The sequence below is a fragment of the Nannobrachium achirus genome, assembly GCF_963921795.1.
Source record: "Nannobrachium achirus genome assembly, chromosome: 7".
Classification (NCBI taxonomy): Eukaryota; Metazoa; Chordata; class Actinopteri; order Myctophiformes; family Myctophidae; genus Nannobrachium; species Nannobrachium achirus.
The window spans coordinates 31761660-31788553 of NC_137816.1; the positions used below are offsets into that span (position 1 = coordinate 31761660).

The 26894-nt window shown below is 43.6% G+C and overlaps 1 protein-coding gene across 1 annotated transcript in view; it reads right to left on the minus strand.

Annotated features, from left to right (window-relative positions):
• unc13c (unc-13 homolog C (C. elegans)) overlaps nucleotides 1-26894 on the minus strand; it is a gene marked incomplete at both ends in the record, with an annotated part of 262328 nt that overhangs the window by 147578 nt on the left and 87856 nt on the right. Inside the window, 3 exons of the mRNA XM_080729663.1 lie at nucleotides 11295-11363; nucleotides 12242-12398; nucleotides 25539-25702. Coding sequence (XP_080585789.1) covers nucleotides 11295-11363; nucleotides 12242-12398; nucleotides 25539-25702 — 390 coding nt within the window. The remainder of the gene's footprint in view (nucleotides 1-11294; nucleotides 11364-12241; nucleotides 12399-25538; nucleotides 25703-26894) is intronic.

The following is a 26894-nucleotide window of genomic DNA, read 5'->3' on the forward strand; positions in this document are numbered from 1 at the left end:
GGTGTAGAGGGGAAAGAGAGCAGACTAAGTACAGAGTGAAAGGTCAAGTTTATTAAGTATTGACGGTTCAAATGGTTAAATATCTGAAGTCAAAACACAAATTGACGTGAATCCAAAATACTGATGATTATGCTGTCAAACGATGAAAGTATATGGTATCTATTGGTTGTGGGGGTCCCTGCTTTATCTCTATCTCGACTAAGGGGTCCTTGGCCTGAAAACGTTGAAGGCCCCTGGTCTAAAACACTATGATAACACTATGATAAATATGTTCTGTTAAAAGTGCCTCAACGCAGACATAACCACGTCCTCATTCATGATATCAGCCATTAGTCTGCTAAACGGTGTGGTGATCCAGTGACCTCTCTGATGCACTGTATATGACACCATGCACTTCAGCACTAATGCTGCAGATTACAAAACATGGGGGCTTCATCAGCATAAGTAGAGGCTTTAACTAATGGCTCTTTGTTTATTCAATGTAGCAATGAAGCATCGCATTGATCCAAGAATGATAGCTATTCCCGACTGCATGATGTATGTGATTCGTAATGACTTTATAACAGAGGCACGGAGACAGGGTAATAATTACTAAAAGATTGATGCTGGGCACCAGCGGGGACCAGCTGTGAGCTGGTGACTGGAAGAATGTTGGTTTATCTATGGTGCCCACCTTCTCACCATGTATCAGAGATATTCATCTCTATTTCACTCAGTTTCTCCCTCAAACACGTCCTGTCCTGTCTCTGTAAATACAGGAGGGTGGGGTGGGGCCCACTGGTGCACCGTGAGGATATTGCAAGCGGGCCCCCAAAAACTGGAAAAATACTAATATTTTAATGATAATGTATGGTAACTCTGTAAAATAACGCAAACAGCCAAAACCTTGAAATTTTTGTTTTCATGGACGTACCGATAAATAGGAACTTAAAGTATTCTATGTTAGTTTCATTGATCCAAGCCAGAACACAATCGATTGATTGATCATTAAAATAAACATGATCTGAAAATGCACACGGCCCACCCATCTGACCACTTGGGCAACTGAGCAAGCAAACGCTTTCAAGATTTTCAAGTGGGCCTTGATCCCAAAAAGGTGGGCGACAACTGCAGAAGATTGATTTTGTTTTGTTACTACAGAGCCTCCAATGAATGCTCATGCTCGGAGTTGATAATCTTGATATACAGATGTGCATGTTCTTATTAAGTAATGAACTAGGCAAACCTCTATATGGCAAACTTCCAAGGCAACATGAACTTATAAAAATGCATCACTTGAACAATGCATGGTCTTATTTTCTGTTTCATTTTAGACAGATGAGAGAAATCTTGTGAAATAAAATGTCGTCAACCAATCATCAAGGATGATGATACACAAAAGAAGAAGTGTGTAGAGACAGACATCCAAGGAGATGGAGGAGGGACATAAAGGGCACGCAAATATACTATAATCATGATATAACTATAATTATAACTATAAGGATAATTATGTGAGCATCCACAATTATAGTTTTCTGTAAACGGTGGCACCAAACCCTGCCTGCTTCTGTGGAGCCCACCTGGAGGCAGGCCAGCTAATTTGTAGAGCACATTTCAACAACAAGGCAATTCAATGTGCTTTACATAAGCAAAGGAAACTCATTATACAATGACATTTGAATTCAATAAAAATGAATGACTTTTTTGTTGCTCAGGACACAATATAAAAGAAAATAAATGAGAACATTTAATACAGTAAAATTAAAAGTGCAGAATAATAATTAAGCAGCTAAAAGAATGTTTTTTAGGTGTGATTTTAAAGAAATGAGAGTTGAACTTGCAGCACACCTGCAATTTTCAAAGAGAGGGGGGAGAGAGAGAGAGAAGAGAGAGACAGAGAGACATAGAGAGAGAGAGAGAGAGAGAGAGAGAGAGAGAGAGAGAGAGAGAGAGAGAATGCATGGATAATATCTGATGATCTGTAATTAAAGGAGGCCGTATACATATATATACCGTATACCATGAGGTAATGCCAGCTAGCCTACCAGATAGTGTTTCATATTCCTCTCCTCATCTCCGTTAGTATCTAAACTTTCCGAGGGTGAGTGGGGACCAACTGCATCCTCTGAAGGACTTTGATTGGCTGTCAACATTTCCATTGCTCATAAATCACTCTGACAGCGATCCAAACAATATCGTTTACAACCATTGTCCGTTGTTAAAGTTGTGATGTGGACTGTGCCATTCACTTCAGTTATGGGCGTTTTTTAAATGAACATGTTTATAGTTATCGTTCTAGCTATGGTGCTTGGATGTGAACGGCACTTAAGAAGTTAAGACCAGGGCCTGGCACTCACTAAGACCATATGGTCCCTGTACCAAGCTGATGCCCACCAGGTGCCCCAGTCAGCAGTGTCAGGTCTGTTGCCAAACACCTTGGCATCTTATCTGATCCCAGTGCACACATTGACAGCCACATTAATAAGCCATTTTTATCATCTCAGTAAAACATGCAGGTTCAGATCATTTTGAAGTTTTATAAAGTCGTTGTGACATGGCTTTTTCGTTTTATTTTTTATTCAGTATGAAATGGCCTGGCATTTGGCAGTTTAATTTCCACTGCATAGAGACGAATTCACTTCAACTGGATTGCATTAGCATTCTTTCTCAGTTCATTGTTGAGTTGGTATTTTGTGTCTCAGCTTATAGCCTGTGCACTATGGCTGTGTCCCTCTGATGTTCTTAAAATGTAAACTTTCAGAAAGATGAAGAGGCCTACTCATTGTTTGTGCCCCCGAGAAAGGGGGTGTAGCATCGCTCTGCTGGGATTTTATTTAGTCTCTGTCGGGTGGAAACCTCATTATGTCCAAAACTGTTACTTTTTCAAAAAGCAAAAGTAGTAGAACTACGAGCTTGCGGATCTATTACTTTTTGATGCTTGTGTGTGATGCTGTAGTGTCATCTGACTATAATTCACGAAAAATCACAAAAAGTTAAACATAAGAGGTTTCTGCCCGACAACAACGATTTATTCATTTACTTATTTTTTTATTGTCTGTAAAAAAAAGGAAAAAAACATTCAAAGGCGTTAGCTGGAGCTTATGGGGATTGCTCTGTGGAAGAGCAGATTATCCCACGTTCTTCAACAATGTCACTCTGCCTTTGTTCTTCCACAGCTTTGTTCCCCTGGCCAGCAGGAAAACACTACCCTCCATGGACATAGTGGAAGTACTCACACACAACGTATGTAAAGTATCAACACCACAATACAGAATTTCTCTGTTACAAGTAAAAGTCTCTAATTTAAAATATACTTGAGGTCAAGGTACAAAAGTATTGACAATACAATGACATCAAAATAGGCCTATACTTAAAGTACCAGTAAAAGTACTCATTACACAGAATGTCCCATTTCACAAGAACTCTAGCGTCCCTACAAGAACTGTACTCCACTACAACGCAAATATTGAAGTTTTACTCCACTGCAAATGATTAGAAAAAACTAGTTCACGCATTGCGTCACTTAAGTCACTTAACAACGTGAGTAGTTTTACTTTAGATCCCTTAAGGATCAATTGTACAGTACTGTATATTGTGGCATTGCTATTTTAAAAACAAGCAGAGTACTTCATCCACCACTGCTCTGTAGTACAAGCTGGGCTTTTGTTCAATGTGTGTGACACACACACACACACACACACACACACACACACACACACACACACACACACACACACACACACACACACACACACACACACACACACACACACACACACACACACACACACACACACACACACACACACACACACACACACACACACACACACAGTGAAGTAGTCACAGTGCAGAGGGGCAGTCATGAGTGTCTGTCGGGTCCTGAAAAATGAAGGGCTTGCAGGTACAGCAGGGCTTTAAGTATCTGTATCCTCAAGGGACCAGGTCCGACCAGATGTTACCAGCGATAAACAAAGGGAACGATGTGCTAGTGTGTGAAAACACGCCAGCTTTCCGCCGCGCCTCACATGGCTCAACACAGCATAACAGCAAGAGTCACACCAACTTAGCAGCAGTGATAGAAGAAGTACTAAGATTTAGTTTAACCACTTAAACCCCTGTAGTCTCAGGGAGTTGGACTTAAGTTAACTGTACTTTGATACATTTTACAGTCTTGCGCAGGGGTCGTCAACGTTTTCAGGCCAAGGACCCCTCAGTTGAGAGAGAGATGAAGCAGGGACCCCCACAACCTCTTCATAGATTCCATATAGTTTCATCGTTTGACAGCACAATCATCAGTGTATTTTTGATTCATGACAGTTTCAGATATTTAACTTCTGTACTTAGTCTGTCTTTTTCCTCTCTACACCAAATCTCTTTGCCGAAAATAGCCGATCTACAAGCTCACAACGCCTCGCAGCGCGTTGCTTGTAGATCTGCTATTTGTCTAAAGTTCTCTGAATATGAACGCTAGGGTTTAAGTGGTTAATATAAAAAATGAGGACAAAAAAAAGTTTCTATCACACAAAGATTTGGAGGACCCCCTGTAGTAACTATGGGGACCCCCTAGGGGTCCCGGACCCCCTGTTGAAGACCCTTGGTCTAGCGTCAACACAAAATCTCTTTGCCAAAACAGCCGATCTACAAGCTCTACTATTTTTGGCTAACGTTCCCCCCCATGATATGGACACTGGGGTTCAAGTGTTAAGTAAAAGTAGCAATACAACAAAGTAGAAATAATAGTACATCAAAATGTACTTCAGTAGCAAAAGTAAAAGGATTCATTATGCAGAATGTCCCATTTCATATGTTTTCTTTTAAAAATTCTTCAAAATGTGTCAAAATGTTTCAAAAATTTCCAATATATATATACAGTATAAACTCACAATGCGTTGCGATGTGACACACACACCCACACACCCACACACCCACACACACACACACACACACACACACACACACACACACACACACACACCCACACACACACCCTGAAGGTGCTTAGTAAACAAAGTGTCAAAACTAAACCAACAGCCTGCATCCCTCAATGCCTGCCTTGAATAATGCTGAACTTTACCATCAAACTTGAAGGAAACAGCAAATGCCAGATGGGACAGGCAGGCTGTTGCTATGTGTCACCATTCATCCTGATTATACCGGCACAAAGTCCAGGGGATGAGGAGGAAAAATAGGAAAAAAAAGAATGCCAGCGTAGCACAATGCAGAGTGGCAGCTCCACTCCCAGCCGCTCCTGACTCATTCCAAATACAACAAAAGCAAACTCAATCTGGCTCAGAATATAATTATAGGGAAATCCATACAACCCAGAAGGAAGACAGGCCAGGTCTGAATCCTATTACTGTCCACTAGTGGCAAGCTAGCTCTGTGGGATGTAGAGAGAGAGTCTGTCAGGTGTGTGTGTGTGTGTGTGTGTGTGTGTGTGTGTGTGTGTGTGTGTGTGTGTGTGTGTGTGTGTGTGTGTGTGTGTGTGTGTGTGTGTGTGTGTGTGTGTGTGTGTGTGTGTGTGTGTGGATATACAGTACATACAGACAATGTCAAGTTGTGGTTAATAATTCTAGATATTAATCCGTATATCACATTGATTCATGTGCCAAGTTCAAACCGGGCCAAGAAAGGGACACTCTGCATAGAAAGGGATAAATCTTCCCTCGCTTCCTTGTTAATTGTGTCTGTTGAGCTTGTGATTAAATAATAACCACATTGGATCCATTGGAACACAGGTTCTTTGCCCCCCTATTTCCTGAAAAGCAACAGATTTGGACATACAGTACAAGGTTTCCACCCCACAGCGCTATACAGCATGCCTATGGATTGATCCATGTGTCTGGGAGTGTTTGGCAGTGTTGACAGGGGAGAGGCAAGCTGGCAGGTGAAGCCAAACTGTGACCAAGCTCTCTGCCAACGTGTCATCGGCAGACAGCCAAGCCCACTGAAAAAAGGACAACATTGAATAAAGGCTGTCTCTCTCTTTTCTCAGCCTCTTCCTCTCTCTCTCGTCGCCGCTCAGTCTCTTGCTGTCCAAATCCAGCTTCCTTCCACCATTTCTTCCGAATCCCCTCTCCTCTCTCTCTCTCTCTCATTCACTCTTCTTTCCAATTCCCATCTGTCTCTTAGTGTCTCCGTTAAGTCCTGTCTCGTTCCCTCCGTATATCTCAGCCTCCTGCTGAACAAAACTCCCTCTCCCCCGCTCCCCTGCCAAACAACATCCCCGTCTCCTTCAAAGTCCTCTCTCTCTCTCTCTCTCTCTCTCTCTCTCCTTCTCTCGTCCTCTGTGGCTGAGCGTGGGTGTCACTGCCGGGGTGTGTTGTCACTGTAATCACATGTAGCTCGCTGCTGGAGAGCAGAGGGGGAACCAAAGCAATCAGGCCGCTCACAGACAACATTGCCTTTTGTGTCACATTAAAGGTGAGTGTGTGATCCGTCAGCCAGAGTTCATCGTTTAGGCCCAGCAGCCGAATGCAGTGTTCCCTGTTTGTGTGTTTGTGTGTGAGTTTGTGCGTGCGTGCGTGTGTGTGTGCGTGCGTGTGTGTGTATGTGTGCATGCATGCGTGCTTGCGTGTGTGTGTGTGAGTGAGTGAAGTGTTTAAACATACAGTATATTGTAGCTGTAGGCCAGAAACCTTGTACAGTATGTCCAAAACTGTTACTTTTCAGAAAATGTAAAAAATATATAAAAAACCTTAGTTTCAATGGATCCAATGTAATTATTATTACAAGAGATCTTGTAATAATTTTAATTGGTTAATGTTTATAAAACCCACAAATATACTTTACCTTTTTCACTTTGACTTTCAAAATGGGTTCTATTTTCAATACTTCCACAAAAGTAGTGAAAATAGCAGACCTACGCGTTTGTAGACTTTGACGTGGCACTCATGTACAATAAACTATAGGGCATTAATCTGTAAAACAAAAAAAAAACATGAAATGTTTAAATATGGAGATGCTAGGTTTCTGCCCGACAGCAACAATACTGTAGTACATAACTCACACATAGTTATGTGTGTTTGAAACGGATAGTTCAAAATACATAATCTGTTCAGTAACCATACAGCGTGGCTATGAAGTCTGATGCTGCGTCCACACAGCAGCTACAAAGCTACAGTCCACCATTCATTTACATAGAAAGCCAGCGACATGAAGACATGAAGACACAAAGCAACGCCCGAAGTTTGGAGCTGCTATAAAATCTACAAAGCTACAGTCCTAGTTGAGCTGGCTCCAACTGCAGCTATACAAACCTGCAAAACGACCAATTGTTGTTTAACCATTTCCACTCACCTTCTCTCTTTTCCTGCTTGTAAATAAAGGGGGAGGGACAAATTATTTCTGTCAGCCAGTTCTGTGTTCTTTTTTAAGCCCAGTATTATTTCCTTTGTATCTTCCTCACTCATCGGACGCACACTTGAGGTCAACACGTGTGTTGATCTACGCTTCAACAACGACTGGGCAACAGATTTGCAGCATCTCTTTGAAGCTTTGTCTCTTTTGTGGCTGCAGCGTAATGCCTTTGAAGCCTACAGTTTAATATCATTCTAAGAACAAACTAATACATAAATGTTTGGTTACAAACAACTCAACATAAAAAGGATTACTGGCAGAGCTAATGAAAGATGAGATTGATAAACCTGAAATAAAATCTAGTTGCATAGCAACGGGTGCTGTATTCCAGACCACCTAAAGCCAGTCAAGACTGAGTAAAACTGCAGGCGAGACCGAGACCATCAAAAGCAGTAGCTCTCAAACATTATAATGTGAAGGACATCCAAAGTGATGTATTTGGCTGCGGACCCCACATATGAAAATGTTTTGTGACAGGGGCCACCCAGAAGAGAATATTCTAAATCTAAGAAATAACTGTGTTAGTGCAGACAGTCAATCTTCCTCAATGAAACCAAGGCAAGGAAGCTAATTAAAGGACAATACGTCACGTGACGCCCATATCTGTGTGGCTGGTTCAGACAGGGATCTCCATGTATGGGCATAAAGGGGATGTACCATATACAGTACATGGATCTCCCTATATGGTTAACAGGGGTCTCCATATATGGGTAACTGGTCCGATATACATCACTGGCCAGATGGCCAAGAATTGTCGCGACCTTGGTCGCATGTCGCCCTGAGGCATCTTACTAGTATTCCTTGATTGAAATCTAGTGTGTTGTATGTGTATGTACAATAAATGTGCACAGTACCGTAACTATGTGTGAATGTGTGCATGGGCGTGTGTGTGTGTGTGTGTGTGTGTGTGTGTGTGTGTGTGTGTGTGTGTGTGTGTGTGTGTGTGTGTGTGTGTGTGTGTGTGTGTGTGCGTGCGTGCATGTGTTAGGGCATTAACCAAAAAGTCGACAAGTCGACTCAGTCGACTTCATTAGACAAGTCGACTCCCACCAGGGAAAGTCGAAAAGTCGAACTTAAACAAAAAGGTGCTCTGTATTTTTTCTATCATTATTTTTGCTCTATGTGTGCGTGTGTAATGTACAGCATTCAAACTGTAGGATTGCTTGTTGACTATTCTATGACGTCCGGAGGTAAGTCATTTTCGGGGTTTGTTCCCCGTTCATCCCCCGGTCAATGTGATGACGCCATCAACCGATAAAGTCGACTTCAACTCAACTTTTTACTGAGTCGAGTCGACTTGCTAAAATCACAAGTCGTTAATGCCCTAGTGTGTGTGTGCGCACGCATATAGGCGTGTACAGTGGGTGCGTGTGTAGTGGAGATTGAATGTGCGTGCCACTGAGTGTAGTATATCTGTGTGTCTACAGTATGTGTCTTGTGGCTAGGTCTGTGCTTTTGTGTGTGTAGTGTGTACACTTTTGTGCGTGCGTGCATGCATGCGTGTGTGTATGCGTGCGTGGACACAGGAGGGTGTTTGTAACAGGATTAACTCCCATGGGTTTGTTCTTGGGAGAAAGTGATTTCAATCTTCCTGAGTAGACAACAGGGCCATCTCCTCCAGACACTGAAGCCTGATTTACAGTATACAGTATATGTTCATCGTACGTCAGTGTTGCTCGCCGGAAATAGCCGCTCTGCAAGCCCACGAGGCACTGCGTCCGCACCGCGCCGGTGGCTTGTAGATCGTCTATTTCCAGCGTTCGATAATGTGAGCATAAATTAGCCATGAGGGACGCAGATGGCAATCATACTGCATTCTCTGAATAGGGTTCCAGTGGGGATAGTAAACCTCCTAATTCTCTGACACAAATGCACACGCGAGCACACACACACGCGCGCATTCTGTTTAACAGCCACATAGCCTAGTGATTTTCTCAATCCATCCATAACTGATTAAATTAGATTTTTTTTGTCGTTGTCATTTTCTTCATGTTGAAGAACAGTGTGCGTGACAGAGTATTGCTTATACATTGCCGTCCATTGAGCACTCTAATGAGAGTAAAGTGGTTTCTTCTCGTGGCAGCAGCACCGTTCCACACAACAATACTCAGAACCCCAGGACGCACAAAGTCATTAGAGATCTATACAGCAAATATGCACGACCTTTGACCGACATAGGTTCGACATGGCCTCTCTCTCTCTCGCTGTCACACACACACACGAACGCACGCACTCGCACGCACTCGCACGCACGCACGCGCGCGCGCGCTCGCACGCACGCACGCACGCACACACACACACACACACACACACACACACACACACACACACACACACACACACACACACACACACACACACACACACACACACACACACACACACACACACACACACACACACACTCACTCACTCACTCACTCACTCACTCACTCACCCAGCAAGCACGGTCAGGACCCTAACCCTAGAATATCACCTGATTTCAATCAACATAAATCCTGCCCACCAAAACGGACGTCCTGGATTAATCAGAGGGGGTCTAATCGAGGCTAGTCAGATATGTCCCAGAATATAACCTTACATGCTAATATTTCAACTAACATTACAAACAATAACAATAATCCATTACTGTAAGTCCTGGTATTGATGTCAAGATCTTCCCCATATGGGCTATGATCTGGCCTAGTTCTGAACGTCACCGGAGTCACCAGAGGATGTTATCATTAACGTCATCATGACGTCATTTGGCTTGCTGGGCACTCACTCGCTGGGCACTCGCTCGCTCACTCACTCACTCACTCACTCACTCACGCACGCACGCACGCACGCACACACACAAGCATCACCCTCGTACATTCTGTGTAACAAATTAAAGCCTAATGCATATTCATTAGTACGGTATTGCTTGCTGTCGCTGGCCCCTGGAGGTCAAGGACAGCCTGGAAAGCCAGGCTCCCTTGACTCCCTTGGAGGTCAATGACTCTGCCGGGCTCCCCTGGCTCCCCTGGAGGTCAAGGACAACCACAAGAGTCTGGCTCTGCGTTAGGTTGTTAGCTTGAAAATCTGTCCTTTTTGGCAGGAGACCTCATCGTGAAGTGGATTAGACATTCATCTTAAAATGAATTAATCACCACCCCACCCCAGCCACAATCTGTTCACACCTCTGCTACAACCATGGCAAGATCCCCACATTTTCCACCCAGCTACCATCAGCCTGTTGAACAAAATAAGACCAGATCACCGCCTGTCACCAGGCTGGCCTGTCAACTGGAACCATTTCCTTTGGATTTTACTTTCCTTGTGGATCTGCCAAGTTTTGTTTTACCAGTGAAGTCTTTGCCCTGGCCTATACCATTATTATATGGCCCTGCCAATGCATTTATTTTATAATCATGGACATACCTGCTGCTAAAGTACATGGACCTGCCGATGTGTGCCGACCACTTTTTGAACCTTATGTTTCACCTCCCTAAACACACTGTACTGTAGCCTACATGCTTTTCTTTTTATGTAATGTGTATTGTTGCTGTCGGGCAGGGAACTCTTATCTCCATATTTTTTATTTTGTGTTTTTTCAAAGATTAATGCCCTACTTGATCACATTCTGCGTAAAAATAAGCATCAAAGATAACAGATCCACAGCTTGTAGATCTACTATTTGAGCCATTTTTGAATTTGAATCCTGACATAATGAGGTTAGATTTTGTTCTTTACAACACACTTCTTCGCCGTTATATTTTTTTCACCCCCGCCCACACACTTCCTTACAAACATGTGACATGACAACAAAGTAGATTCTTGATTCTTGAAGAATTAGCGGCAACTGGTGACGGCGTACTCCTCCACACTTCTTCTGTTGGGTGTTGGGAGGTTTACCATAGCTGCTGTGCAATGTGGGTTGTTCCAGGGCACAAAGGCATGCACTCAATAAGAAGAAACAGAGTGAAACATACCCGATATTTGGAGAGGTCAATCCTCAGCGAGTTGTGAAGTTGATCCAGCAGTTTGACAAACTTCTCCCTCTGTTAAGAAAGACGAAACATTTTGTAAACTGAGTCCCTGGGCCATGTAATATGCCTCCAGTGATTCATTTCCGATTACCTGGAATAAGAACTTTTTAAGCATAAATGCTGAAAATGCTGATTTGCTGGCCTGAATATCTTTGACGCCTGGCTACATAAGCTTGTTAAACGTTCTATCAGGGACCACTGAGCACTTCGGGGACTTCAGTGATTTCAACAGCATAACTCTTTTTTTAGACAGGTGGCTCTTGGGGCAGACTAACTTTTTCCCCCCCTTTTTTAATAATTCATGTTACACTCTACTTTATTCCACCTCAATTTCACTCTAACGGCAGGTCAGTGACACACAGCTTAAGTGTCACCTTGACACTGTACACTGCCACACCACTTGGCACACCAAGGTCCTTGATGTGCACAGCTAGGCCCGTGTGCAGTATCAACTCACTAGGTTCATAATTTACAGAAAAAAAACAAGTGAGGCATCCTCTGTTCCAAATATTTGGACATGTGCACAGTGCAGCTTTCAAGTTGCCTGAAATCCAGACTGACTCGCTCAGTTCAACAGATTTATTTTTTTATTTTTTTCTCTCTCTCTCACTTTGCTACTGTGAGAAAAAAGGAAATCTGCTGAACGGAGCAAATCAGACAGAATTTCAAGCTGGGTTACAAGCACTGAATGAAATAGTGTAAATCTGACCAACAAAGCTTTGCAAAACTCCTTGCATTATTAAGGCCCGTTTCCTACCAAAAACACCAACCTTTTCTGAATGGAATGATCCGTATTTCAGAGCGAAGAATAAATGAATGAATACATTTACATTTCAACACAGAACTTTTCAATTATCTCTGCCTCCCCCTCTATAAAGTGAGGTTCTTACGCCAAAGTTGGAGGCGGCGAATCGGTCGGAGGCCGAGGCGGTGGTGGTGGTGGTGGTGGTGGTGTGGGCGAAGTAGGCGTTGATGTTAGCCAGGAGGTTGCTCATCACCGCCGGCACGCCAGGACACATGTACTTGGAGGACAGACAGGAGAAATGCCTGCAAGGGAGAAGAAGCAGAGAGCACAGCATGGTCAACGTGCTGAACACCACAGCAGGTGCCGGTAGCATGGAAACACAGCTGGAGTTTTCATGGATTCAAGCTAAATAAAATCGCTGAAAAACTAATGTGCGATATGTGAAACGGTGTCAAAGGAGCCCCCGACACTAGTGCTGTTTCCTGTCCTAAACAATGAAGACAATAATATGTAAAACGGTGATGTTTTAGTAACATTGCTCCACTGCCAACCAGTTGGATTCATCACAGATTGAGGCTTTAACCTTTGCTTTTATGAAATATCTGAGACCATTAGGGTTTTTATGATGGATACTTCTGATCTGAACATATTAGGCTATTTAAGCTTTCGACGGCTACGGCAGATGACAACGGTAACCGGAAATGATCAGCGCTCGATAGATCAACCTGCTGCCGCTGCAGCCACGACTGCTGTATAGACGCGTCACCACGGGAACCAAAGCGTTCAGTAAAAGGGGTGGGACCCCGTCGCCGACAGCTGTTTGCTTAATGATTTGGACCGCAGCGGTGATTGCGCCATAGCAGCCGCAGTCCCGCGGCTCCCGCCTCACATCGCGGTAGTAGAAACGGGCTCCTTAAATTCCCTATTGCTAGTTTGACCATTTCATATGCTCTAACATTAAAGGAGCTATAGTCAACTTTTTCTTGAAAAACGGATGCTAAAATAAAAATAAGGTTTCGAAAATATTTTATAAAAAAATAAGCTTCATATATGTGTTTCTATTCAAAAATGACCACAACGGGGCGCCCGCTGGCCTGGTGGTCAAGCCGCGTATCATATACTAGGCAATGATGCCTGCTGGCGTCGCCAGTTCGATTCCCGATCCGGACGACCTTTGCCGCATGTCATTCCCCATCTCTCTCCCCATTTCCTGACAGTCTACTATCCTATCAAATAAAGGCAAAAAGCCCAAAAACAAATCTTTAAAAAAAAAAAAAATGACCACAACAAGCGTAAAATAATGATAAAATAATAATTTTGGCCATTGTCAGACCTACACTTTGTTTACATTCTAGTCTATAGACTAGGATGTAAACAAAGTGTCGGCCCTACAATTAAAAAGTTGACTATAGCTCCTTTAAAATAGCCTTTCTACAAGCGAGAGCTTGTTGAAAGGCTATTTTCGTTGCTTAACATGCTTCTTCTATGGAATACAAAAGACTGAAATCGTGGCGACTGAGAACTTTAATCCATGAATTTTGCTGAGTCGAATCCCACCAAATAAATGGCACAATTTGTGAGGGGAGAGTGTATGAGTAAGCATGGCCTGGTCTCTAATCTCTACCGTTAATGTTTCCCTTGAGTAAAGCCATTTACTCGCCTCTTGCAGCTTGCGGTTGCAACAGGCTCCCCAAGTGTTTTGTCTTAATGTGAAGGGATTTACTAAAAGAAATAAAACCAAAAAGGTTTTGTGCTGATGTTATCCACACACCTTTCCCCCTGGTGAATGATTACCCAGACTGGATTTAACACCATTAGTTCTGCTTGGTTCTAATAGACACACACACACTGCTTTTTGAATGTGGTACCATCTAGGGATAGGACGATATGAAAATTTCATATCACGATTATTGTGACCAAAGAAATTGCGATTTACAATATTATCGCGATAATCAAAATAATCCCAAACATCTATTATCCTGGGGCAGAACATTCGCCAAAAAATAGCAGATCTACAAGCTCACAACACGTCGCAAAGACTGTATCAAGTAAGTACGGAATATTATAAATAGCTTTTACGAATTATAGAGGGTTTAAGTGGTACCACATATGCAGCTCGGCAAATACAGGGTGAATTGATCCCAGAGCATGACGGAGGACGATATCACGATAAATGAAATCTCCACGATACGATTATCGTGAGTGTTTTTTTATCACGATAAACGATAATATCGCGTATCGTCCCATCCCTAGTACCATTTAGCAGTGTTGCTAAACCACCCTAAATGGTCAGCAATTTTAACTTTATCATGTTGGATTTATCCAACATCCATCCATCTTCAACTGCTTATCCGAAGTGAGAGTTCCAGCAGGGGACCTCTCAGACTAATTTTGGCCACATTAGCCAGCTATGACTGGGAACGATCCTGAATGGTTTCCCAGACCAGCGTGGAGATATAATCCCTCCACCTGGTGCTGTGGCCTCCAACCAACTGGATGTGCCTGGGAAAACCTCCCAGAGGAGGCGACCAGGAGGCATCCTTTACAAGATGCACCTCAACTGGCTCCTTTCTTACAAAAAGGAGAAGTGGCCCTTCCCAGAGTCTCTCACGGATGAATGAGCCTCTCACCATGCCAGCTACCCTCCTGCCAGGAACCCATTTTGGCTGCTTGCAATCTGAAATCTCGCACTTTTGGGCATATTGGCCCATATTTCACGGCCATAGGTGAGATCAGGAACGAAGAAACTTTTCAGTATTCAAATTCAAAAATAGCAAAAGTAGCAGTAGCAGATCTACAAGCTCAAAATATGTTTCAAGCTTACAGATCTGCTATTTCTGTGTGACACGGTAGTATGATATATAGGGCAATCAATTACGAAAAAAAAACAACAACACAAATAAAATATGGAGAGATAAGAGGTTTCTGCCTGACATCAAATATCCAATGTTGCTTGCCACCACATAGTCTATAATTTTAACTTCAGTACAAGCGGCACGTTAAGGTGGCTATGTTTCACTTTCATTTTTAAATAAATCCGTATATCACATTGATCTGTGTGCTCAATTCAAGTTCAAACTGGGCCAAGAAAGGGAAACTTTTCTTTGCATAAAGGGTTACATCTTCCCTCTCTACCTCAGCCTCAGCAGACAGCAAGAATGGTGCGTGACTGCGTGGGTTGACACTTCTGATTCGCTGAGATCACACACGCACGCACGCGCACACACACACACACACACACACACACACACACACACACACACACACACACACACACACACACACACACACACACACACACACACACACACACACACACACACACACACACACACACACACACACACACACACCATCTGTGACAATAACTTCCTAGCAGTAATGAACTGTTGGAGGCTGAGAGGCGGCGAGCAGCAGCATATGCTCATTGTAACACTGCATGTTCCTGCTTCACCAAACAATGTGGGAGAGACTTCTTCCCATTATAACTCACTAATACATTTACAGCTCATATATCAACAGTTGGTGGCAGCCAACACGATTCCTATTCAAGAGGAAACAAAAGATCTCACTGAAACGCGTCACTGAAACCTCACATGGTAAATGGTCCATTTATATTGCGCCTTTATCCAAGGCTCTTTACAATGATAGTGCATTGCAATCACCCATTCACACACCGATGGCGGAGGGAACCATGCAAGGCACCGACCTGCTCATCGGGAGCAATGAGGGGTTCAGTTTCTTGCTCTTGACACTTTGACACCAACTCTGGGGGAGCCCAGGATCGAACTGGGAACCTAGCGGCCGATCTACCGCCTGAGCCACTGCCGCCCCAGGAGAGGTGGACCAAAGGCATGTGGCTGTGTAGCTGCGGTCATATGATACTAAGATCTTTACATATCAACTTAATAATCACATGCTCATTACTTCTCAGAGGTTATTTATTATTTATTTGAATTGCATATTAAAGCATATGACAAGGGTCTCCATGGGCTCTCTGATCCCCAGGTGGATATTCATGATGACCTTACAGTAGCTATAGAGACAGATCAAGAATGCCAGGAGTCATTTTATCTTTGGTACTTTAAATGTGATGCCAATACTTTTGTACTTTCTTACTCAAATACATTTCGAATGCAGGACTTTTACTTGCCTTACTTTTAATAATACATATCTGTGCCCTCTTCAACCTCATCCTCTGCACATCTATCACTGTGACAGGAGTGTACACACATACACCATTGGAACTGATCCCGGAACAGATATTTCTGTCTCTGTCTAATGTCAGTGTCCCCATAACTGGAATGACAGTTTTCCTTGTGTTCTTGTGTGTAATTGTGTTTATGGGCACCATGTATTCAGTGGCTGAGATGTGAGGGAAGGATGCTCAGTATGAGGCTTGTCTGGGAGCACTGCCAGGGTTAGCCACTTTCAACCTGGTGTCCCTATTTTGGGCGTGTCATTATAGGAAGACGTTTTTCAGACATTAAAAGGGTATACAAATAGGGCTTAAACTGGTTAAAGTTGACACGCATGAAGACTTGTGGGCTCATCTAAAAAAGGTTCCTCAAACGTCATGCAGGTATACATTTACGATGTTATGCATTATGTATCTGGACAGTATGATTTAATTATTAATGTATATACAGTAGCATGTCAGGGATGTGGTATCTAGTCTTCCTAGCAGACCAATTAGGGTTTTTTTACCTACAGTATGTCCTCCTCACAAGGGTATGCAACGATGTGAGTTATGGTCTTTATCAAACCATTTCTCTCATCAGGGTGGGTCAACTAGGACAGTTATTCTCAACCTTTGTCATTGCAAAGACCTCCAGTTTGATAACGCTATATTAATCATGCTTTAATAACGCTCTGTGTAATTTAAAATCTTGAGTGTGTATAAATGGAAACAAAGTGACTGTATGGTCTATACCTCCACAAGGGCCCCTGGCGGCCCCCAGACCCCACATTGAGAACCATTGACCTAGGGTCACAGTTGATAGGGACACTAATAAATGAGATAACAAGACATGGAATATACATCTGTCCTGCCAATGACAGGATGGGAGGAGAGGGCGAGGGCTGTTAGACCGCTGATATAGTCAGACAATGGGATGATTGTGTAGATAAGCTACATTTGTCTAATGTATGGGTACACGTGGGTGATTTTAATGGGATCATATCCCATGGACAGACGTAGAAGATGTCAGATTAAATGACAAACCTCCTTAGATGGAGACCACCCTGTTAGAAGTTCTCTTAATGTTGTTGCATCTTCGTCTGAGGTGGTTCATTCAATGCTCCCGTTTGTACTGAATGGTGCTGAATGGTCAATCAGTCTGTCAATCAACGTCTTAATGATGATTATCATTGGTAATGGTAACACCTTTCATTCAGCTATGTGTGCATACGGTACAGCCTGTGGTTGTGCGTGTGCATGCGTGCAGCCACGCGCATATGTACATACTGTATGTGAGTGAGTCCACGCATGTGTGTGCATGCATGCATGTTTGACTTAGATAAGATGTGTGTACTGTACGTGCATATGCATGTACCACAACCAAAATGCCTAGAGTACATTTTATATTCAATTCTGTAAACTGGGACTTCCACAACCACATGAGCCTCACAGCAAATGGATGCAAAGACTGCTTTAATTAATTTGAGCATATGAACAGTATGTGAACAGTATAGAAAGTGAGTAAAGTGACTTATAAGTAACAATATATCCGGCAGAATTATACACATTCATATCTGTTCATTGCATACGGATTTTATAGAATGTAAATAAATCAAACACAATGAAAATATATGGAATTTGCTAGTGTTAGATGGACAACTGTCATCTAGTCATTATATTTTTAGGTATCTTGCAAGTTCATTCTGCCTTTTTTGTTATTCGATCTCTGGTGTGAAATGTTGACATTTTGGCCTGGAGGTGGTGCTAGCTAGAGGAAAAGAGGCGCAGGGTGGCCAAAATCAATACATCGGTTCAGGGGAGAATGCATAGGGAATTCCATTAAAATCCAGTCAATGGTCTTCAAGATAACTTCCAAAGTGTTGGAATGACAGACTGAAGGGCCAACATCGGCATCCTTGGAGCCCGGCTGCTATAGCGGTACTAATAATGCTGCCTGCTGATTTTGACACCAAAATCCATTTGTTATGAGGTTTTGGAGGTGCTCAGTCGATAAATATTGCACAAAAGCTTGTTAGAAATGACAACTGAGTGCTGTCTTTGCTTCGGTTCAATGCACCAGAGGTCCTTGGAAGATGGGACCAAGATGCTGAATGGTCCATTTTAACAAGAGAGGGGGAAATCCTGTGTGGTACATTAACATAAACTGTTTGGTAAATGATTTATTACAGTCCTCACCATGCAATAACAACCAAAGGGACACACACACACATGCGCGCGCACACACGCACACACGCGCGCGCGCGCACACACACACACACACACACACACACACACACACACACACACACACACACACACACACACACACACACACACACACACACACACACACACACACACACACACACACACACACACACAAAAATGTACAGGCACACTCACATGTGCATGCATTAAGCATTATGCACACACATGCAGTATACTGTAGTATTGTGCGCACAAACACACGCACACGTGAACGAACACGCACGCACGCACACACACACACACACACACACACACACACACACACACACACACACACACACACACACACACACACACACACACACACACACACACACACACACACACACACACATCGGGAGGCCTAATTAATTACTCTGCTTTCAGACTCCAAATTACCCAGGAGCACTTGGGGGAGGCGAGCAGAGGGAGGGAGAGAGAGAGAGAGAGAGAGAGAGAGAGAGAGAGAGAGAGAGAGAGAGAGAGAGAGAGCAGTGATGGCATCAACTCAATCCCCGCGGTGCTCTCAGAGCGCTGCTGTATCTCCCAAGCTCATTTTCAAAAAGAGAAACGCCACTTCCTGCTGCCTTCAGCCTCGTGCTAGTGCACACATGCACGCTTCAGCACGTGTACTATATACACCCCCCGCTCGCGCACACACACAGACAGACATCAATTTGTGCTTCCAGGGGGGTTGAGGGAGACAGTGAACGTGAGGAAAAGAGAAATGCAAAGCAGAGACTGAGAAGCAGAGCTAGACAAAGAAAGGGGGAGGAAGAGTGGAGGATAGGTAGTGTAGATGTGTACTGGGTGTGTGATGGTATCTGAGCTACTTTTACTACTTATATTTGAAAATAGCCGATCCACAAGCTCTCAACGCAACCACAACACAAAGCGTTGTGAGCTTATAGAACAGCTATTCGCTATTTTTTAAAGAGTATATTTTGATGCCAATAATGTACTAATTTTGAACACATGCAGGCCTTTTACTTGTGTCAGAGTATATTTATATTGTGGCACTGCTAAAATTACTGTAAAATAAAGAAAAGAAAAAGAAAAAAGAAATGTCGTAAGATGTTACTTTTCTCAAAACGAGCTTTCAAGCTTGCGGATCTGATGCTTTTGCGTGACACTCGCTGTATTAGGATTATTTCATTTTAATTTTTTGAGTTTGAATATGGAGATACGAGGTTCTGTCCTGACAGCGACGACATATTCTAGAGCAGGGGTTTTCAAGAGGGTGTCCGGGACCCCTAGGGGGTCCTCAGAGTTACTACAGGGGGTCGTCCAAATCTTTGAGTGATACAAACTTTGTTTCTCCCTTTTTATATTAACCACTTGAATGCTAGCGTCCATATTCTGAGGGGTCCGCATCAGTGTGCCGACGGGCCGGTATTCCGACACTAAAACTAACCCTAACTCTACCCCTAACCCTAAACTTAACCTCAGTAACCGTACCTCAGTAACTAACCTGCCGACGCTAGTCGGAACATCGGCCCGTCGGGATAGTGAGCGGACCCCTATTCTGAGGACTTTAGCCAAAAATAGCAGATCTACAAGCTCACAATGCCTTGCGCTGCGAGGCATTGTGAGCTTGTAGATTGGCTATTTTCTGCAAATGGGTTTGGCGTAGAGGGGAAAAAGAGCAGAGTGAAAGGTCAAGTTTATTGAGTATTGACGATTCAAGCGGTTAAATATCTGAAAACACAAATTGACATGAATCCATAATACACCGATGATTGTTCTGTCAAACGATTAAACTATATGGAATCTATGAAAAGGTTGTGGGGGTCCCTGCTTCATCTCTCTCTCAACTAAGGGGTCCTTGGCCTGAAAACGTTGAAGACCCACCCCTGTTCTAGATATATAGGTATACTGGGTGTGTGCTGGTTGTGTGCTGGTTGCCTTTGTAGCCGATTAGAGATGCATCCAAGCCCATCATGTCAGGAGCGATTGGGAGTCAAGGTTCCATGATGGAGGGTGCAGGGAAGGAAAGATAGGAATCCTTTTATACAATCCTGGTGAAGCTTAATACGCAAGGCGAGGCGAGGAGAGCATTAACTCCACCTCTGCTAGCTGGTAATAGCAGCCACTTATATCCAGCTCTGCATGTCTGCACTCCCATAACCTGGCGGCTGGCTGGCTGGTAACACATTCCCTCTCATACGCTGTCTGTGAAATGCTCTCACGTTGTAACAAGGCCGTCACGTAGCAAAACGCCACTCCGGCTCCCATCGCAAAGAACAATCTATTGCTGTCGGGCAGAAGCCTTGTGCTGTACAGCATGTCTAATGCTGTTACTTTTCAGGAAACGGAAAATAAATCACCTGTGTTCCAATGCATCCAATGTACTTATTGTTTTAGTCACAAACTCCTGTTAATATTTATCGTTGGTTAAGTATCAACGATAAAACACAAAGACAGACGTAACTCATTTCAACCCTATTTTTTACTTTGTCATTTTATAGTAAAAAATGCTAAAATAAAGTAGCAAAAAGGTGATAGTGAGCTTTTAGATTGGAAATATTTGCTACTTTGCAATACACCTACGTGCAGAGAATGTTAGAGAGGCAGGGGCTGATTTTTAAAAGGGCATTTAGGTGAAAATGCTGAAAATAGCAGACCTCCGAGCTTAGAGGTCGGCTATTTTCAGTGCTTGATATCACACTGAACTAAGCATAATCAAGTCAATACTGGAGATGTGGCGTAACGGCATGGATTTCTACACAGGGAGGGCAATTCTTTCAACATAAGATGCTGCATTTAAGTTCAGGAGAGTTTTGACAAGCCAATTCTCTTGAATGCTGCCTTCAGGTATGGCAGGGAAAGAGGTGCATTTGCATTTCTTTCACCATAGTAAAAGAACTGCATTCATGGTCTGGAGAGGTCACTTTTTACAGATGGATTAAAGAGCAGGGGCTCAAGCCCCCTTTGATGTGTGCAGGTGCCTGCACCTACGACTACGAAGTAAAAAAAAAAGAGCAATAATTAATTTAATCAATTTTATGAAAACTAAAAACATAAATTGATGAAATATGGAGATACAATACAAGGTTTCTTCCCAATTAGCGATGAATTGAAAATGGCAACCACCGTTATCGTTGTGTCTCGTTATACGGTTGTGTCTCCAAATCCATAACAGCTTTCTGTTTATTGCAAGTAGCAGCAACTGGCTGCAGTGCTGCTATTCTGCTTTGAATATATTCATATTGAGTTTGTTTGTTTGTTAACTCATTTCTAGCCGATCCCGAGTATACTCGTGAAAAATACTCAAGTATTTAGAGTGCCGATCCCGAGTATACTTGCGTAAAATACTGTATATAGAGTAACGCTGGCGTTCTTACCCAATAGCCCGGCGGAAGGTCTGGGCACGATCGGCCTCGCCGATTCATCATCATCAAGGATCCACGTGCACAAAATAGTAATCCCATAACATGGAGGCCGACGGGGAATCTCATCTTTAACACATCTGCCGCCTTACACGTTTATAAACGTTCTATTTTGCCCAGCTATCTACCGCCTTACACGTTACTGTACGTTCTACCGTTTTTGGCCACTGGGGGGCACTGTTCACTAATATATGAGACAGCAATGTGTTCACAGCTCTTTGGGCAGCCTGTGATGCTGATAAAAAATTATAAAAATGTTATTCATGTAATCAGCTTTCTGCACACCTTCTTCAAGATGGCTGCCAAAATGGCCACCATCCACATGCTGTAATTGTTTGTGTGTGTTAATCTAAAAATAGATTTTTCTTGGGGTTGATTATATTTTTCTGCCAACTGCAAGGGGGCAATGGACATCTTCTGAGAGCTTATTTTTTTTCAAAAAATGTTTAATTTTTTTTTTATTTTCATTTTCATTTTTTGTAAAAAGCCGGGCAGTACTAAGATAGATTTTTTTTTAACCCTTGGCAGGCATTGTGTTAATGTCCATTTTCTCCAAACAACACTTTTAAAGCCAAGGATGGCATTAGATTCTCGCTACAAAAACATAACAACAAAGGCATCGATCAGCCATTTTAGAAACGGCATGGGATGACGACCGCTCCCGTTGAATGACGCCATGACGTCAACCCGGAAGTGTTTACGCAATGGACTTCTGGCCTTCAAAATAAGACAATGGAGCGTATAGGAGCCTGCGAGTGGCACGCTAGACATTTAACCCGTTCATGTCTGGAGCACTAAATGGGTTAATAGATTGCCAAACTGCGCACACAGGGCACACGCCTTGAGCTGTTGGAACACCAAGGGCCATGAAAGATTAATCTCACACAATTTCATTTTTTAATTGGTGTCCACTCAGGTGCATTTTCGGAAGAAGAAAGCAAACCCACAACGTGTTTGCCCATGTGCATGCAGCAAACACAGATGTATTGTTTACAGAGTAAAGTGGTTATCACTGAGACGTTTAGCCCCTGTAAACTACCTTGCTCCAGGCGATGGACTACATAATGTCCCAATGCTAAGGCTTTCGCAGAAAATTGCTTGTCGATCGTCTATTTTCATGAAAGCTTTCCCCACAATAACAGGGGACTGAAAAGACACTAGTAGGCCTACAGAGCCCTGAGGGACTGCTTTTCTAGCATGAGGTCCCCGGATGCTGAGCCATTGAGAATCGCTCGATGGCTCTGGCCAAAGGTTTGGGTGGGGGGGTGGTGGGGGGGGGGGGGGTACTTGAAGTCTTTATAGCTGAAAGAAGCATTTAGAGACTGACTTAACCCCTAACCACTCCCCAGGCGCCGTTAAAAATAGCCACCCACGCACTGCTCCTAATAGTTAGGATGGGTGGCGCTGAATTCCGGGTAGATGGAAATGTCCTTAGCTAATACTACAACTACAACAACTACTATAGTCCACAGCAAGGGTCTTCAACAGGGGGTCCTCAGAGTTACTGCAGGGGGTCCTCCAAATCTTTGTGTGATAGAAAGAGGTTTGGTGTAGAGGGGAAAAAGAGCAGACTAAGTACTGAGTGAAAGGTCACGTTTATTAACACATTGGCTGCCCCTAGATGGAGCCAGAGTTATCCCCTCTGGATGCCCAGACCAGCCACCATTGTATTGCACACGGCCCTGCTGCGTCAATGCATGCGTCATGACGTCACTTGGTCACATGTCCGCAGACAGGATGTTGTTGTGTAACATACTGTATGGGCCAGTGTTGATCATAGCTGTTGATTGCCGATCAAAAGTTGGTCATTTTGCCACAGTCTGCCACAGTTTTAGCCATAAAAAAAACATCAGAGATAAAGGGCGTTAAAGATGGGGAAATGCATTGGAGTACAGGTATATGGAGAAAACCGGCCGTGCGATGCTCTCAGCGTCCATTCGAAGCAACCCGCGGTGAATGGGCTACATCCCGGCGTAGCCCCGACCTTACGGTGAGATTTAAAGTTGTTACTGTAAATACAGTAAACGCGGCAAACGCGTCGTGGGCCTCCAGCGACATCAAAGAGTTTGACGCGTGGGCACCCGCTGAGTTAAGTATGGATGGTTCAAGTGGTTACATCTGAAAAATACAAATGGACATGAATCCACAATACACTAATGATTGTGCTGTCAAATAATGAAACCATATGGAATCTATGAAAAAGTTGTGGGGGTCCCTACTTTATCTCTTTCTCAACTAAGGGGGTCCTTGGCCTGAACATGTTGAAGACCCCTGATCAACAGTGAGTAGATGCAGCAGCAGGAGAAAAACTAAAGGTTATACTTTCCAGTCAATGTTAAGGCAGTGGTTCTCAAAGTGTGGTCTGGGGACCCCAGGGGTCCTTGGGGGGGCTCCAGGGGGTCCCCAGCAAAAGTAGTTAATACAGCATCACAATCATCTTAAACACTTTATCCATTTATATGTTGGCTATTCAAAATAGCAAATCTACAAGCTCATATAGTCACAACGTGCCACGCTGCGAGCTTGTATCTGCTTTTTGGATTTATTTTACATAAATCTCTCTTCTGGGGATCCCTGGCATAAATCCTTTTCAAGATGGTACATATCAATTTGGGGGTAGAATGGTCTCCAGCATGGATGTGAAACAGGTCACGCTACAGTATATGATCACCTGGTTGACCAGACAACAACACAGGTGTTGAGTATCAGAGATTATCAAACACATTCACATCCCTATTCTGGAAGGATAGTCGAGATGGAAACACAGCGCGTGTGTTGTGAGCATGCACCTTTTCTGAAAAATTATTTGATATACAGTACAGCAGGGGTCTTCAACGTTTTCAGGCCAAGGACCCCTTAGTTGAGAGAGAGATGAAGCAGGGACCCCCACAAACCTGTTAATAGATTCCATATGGTTTCATCTTTTGACAGCACAATCATCAGTGTATTTTGGATTCATGTCAATTTGTGTTTTCAGATATTTAACCACTTGAACCGTCAATACTTATAAAACTTGACCTTTCTCTCTGTACTTAGTCTGCTCTTGTTCTCCTCTACACCAAAGCTCTTTGCCTAAAATAGCAGATCTACTTGTAAGCTCACAACGCCTCGCGCTGCGAGGCGTTGTGAGCTTGTAGATCTGCTATTTTTGGCTAAAGTTCTCCGAATTTGAATGCTAGGGTTCAAGTGGTTAACACAAAGATCTGGATGACGCCCTGTAGTAAATCTGAGGACCCTCTAGGGGTCCCGGACCCCCTGTTGAAGACCCCTGATCTACAGGGAAAACAGGAGGGGCCAAATAGTCCCCCCGGAAGACCCCGGTCAACAAAGTGTTAACTAGGCCTGGTTTATTGGGTCAGAGATTGTATCCCTGTAATCAATGGGCCCAGAGGGGGTTAAGAGGTTCTTCTCTCCCCCCTGTATGCGATTGATCGATCAAATTTAGACCCTTCCAAGACTCGATCCTCCCTCCTCCTCCAAAAGCAGATTGTGCTGAGGAGACATCTTTCACAGCTCCTCTTCCTCCTGCCCTCCTCTGCTCATCTCCTGTTCTTTTCTCCTCCCACTCCGAGACAGTGATGGATGAGGCTGCGTGGAGGAGGGTCATGGATCAGGGCGGTACTCACGTCATGGCCTGATAGATGGACTCCACGCCATATCGCATGGCGAACTCGTCCACTATCTCCTGGGACACGTCGTCGAAGTACACCTTCCACGCCTCGTCCCCTTTCACCTGGGGGATCTTCACCGCGCCGCCGTTCTTCACCTCCGTCAGGTGGTGGAACAGGTTCTGAAAGATAAGGACCCGGCCCGTACCGGCTGTTAGGATGATAAGTGATGTAAGCGTCACGCGGCTTTGTCAAATGAGACAGGGAGACACTTCTCAGTGCAATCTCAGTTGAGTAACGCTTGTATTAAACAAAAGTGTTATTTTGCTTTTTTATGTGACAATGCGACAATTAGCCTGACACTCAGCCTGAATTTTCATTTCGTTTCACTCAATTATTCAGTCTGAAAGCCCTTCCTACTACAGCCGTTTCTGGGATGGGCGTTGCCAAAGTGGCAGTCTTCTGCGATTGGTTCACCGCCTGATCAATCACAACAGTAGCAAAGCAGATGATGTCGTTGTTAAGCGACCCTTATTGTTGTTGTTACTGTATGTGGCTGGCTAACCTGTTGCTACTTGCTAATCAAAGAAATTGACAGAATAGGAGCGCTACTAACTAGTAATCAAACCCAGTAAACATGTCTGCTACTGATGTTTCATAGTGAGATTGATACAATCACATGTTACCACGGTGGGCGACGCTGCTTTTGTTTGTGTTTGGGAATGTGCGGTACGGTCCGGCGCTGCGTTATTTGGACATGAGTTCTTGGAAAATCCCACCCCTGCTGCTCAGAAGCGAGCAAGCCTCTCCATTGAGAGAGTCACCCTGAATCGCCTAAACAAATGTTGACATGTTGAAATGACAATATAACAAGTCTCTATTATTATGTGTGCCTTTCACAAACAAGAAAACAAGATAAATGGGATCTTAATAGTTTGGAATATGACAAATAGGATAGAGCATGTCTCCAGTAATGGCATGGTCTTTTGAATGTGTTCAAAAATGGAGAGCCAATACTGTACACAGGAGCAAGATCTCTGCAGGTATTTGAGCAGTACTATCTCCCCTCTACTTCTCCCTTTCCTCTTGTCCTGCAGTGAACCTGGACAACTGTTCCATGGATGTTATACAGTATATATACAGTATATCCTTGTAGTTTCTGACAGCTGAAAAGAGAACTAAACATTGAGAATTTTCAAAACAACTCCTCGGGAGGATGGTGCAACAGAGATGAATGGATACGTGTGCAGCCTTCCCTCACACCCACAGATATCCCTACGTCTACCATCAATAAAACAAGGGGGGAGTGGGACTGAGTTACTAGGGCCCAAGGTGGAGGGGCCTTCATTATTTTATAAAAATAGCAGATATACA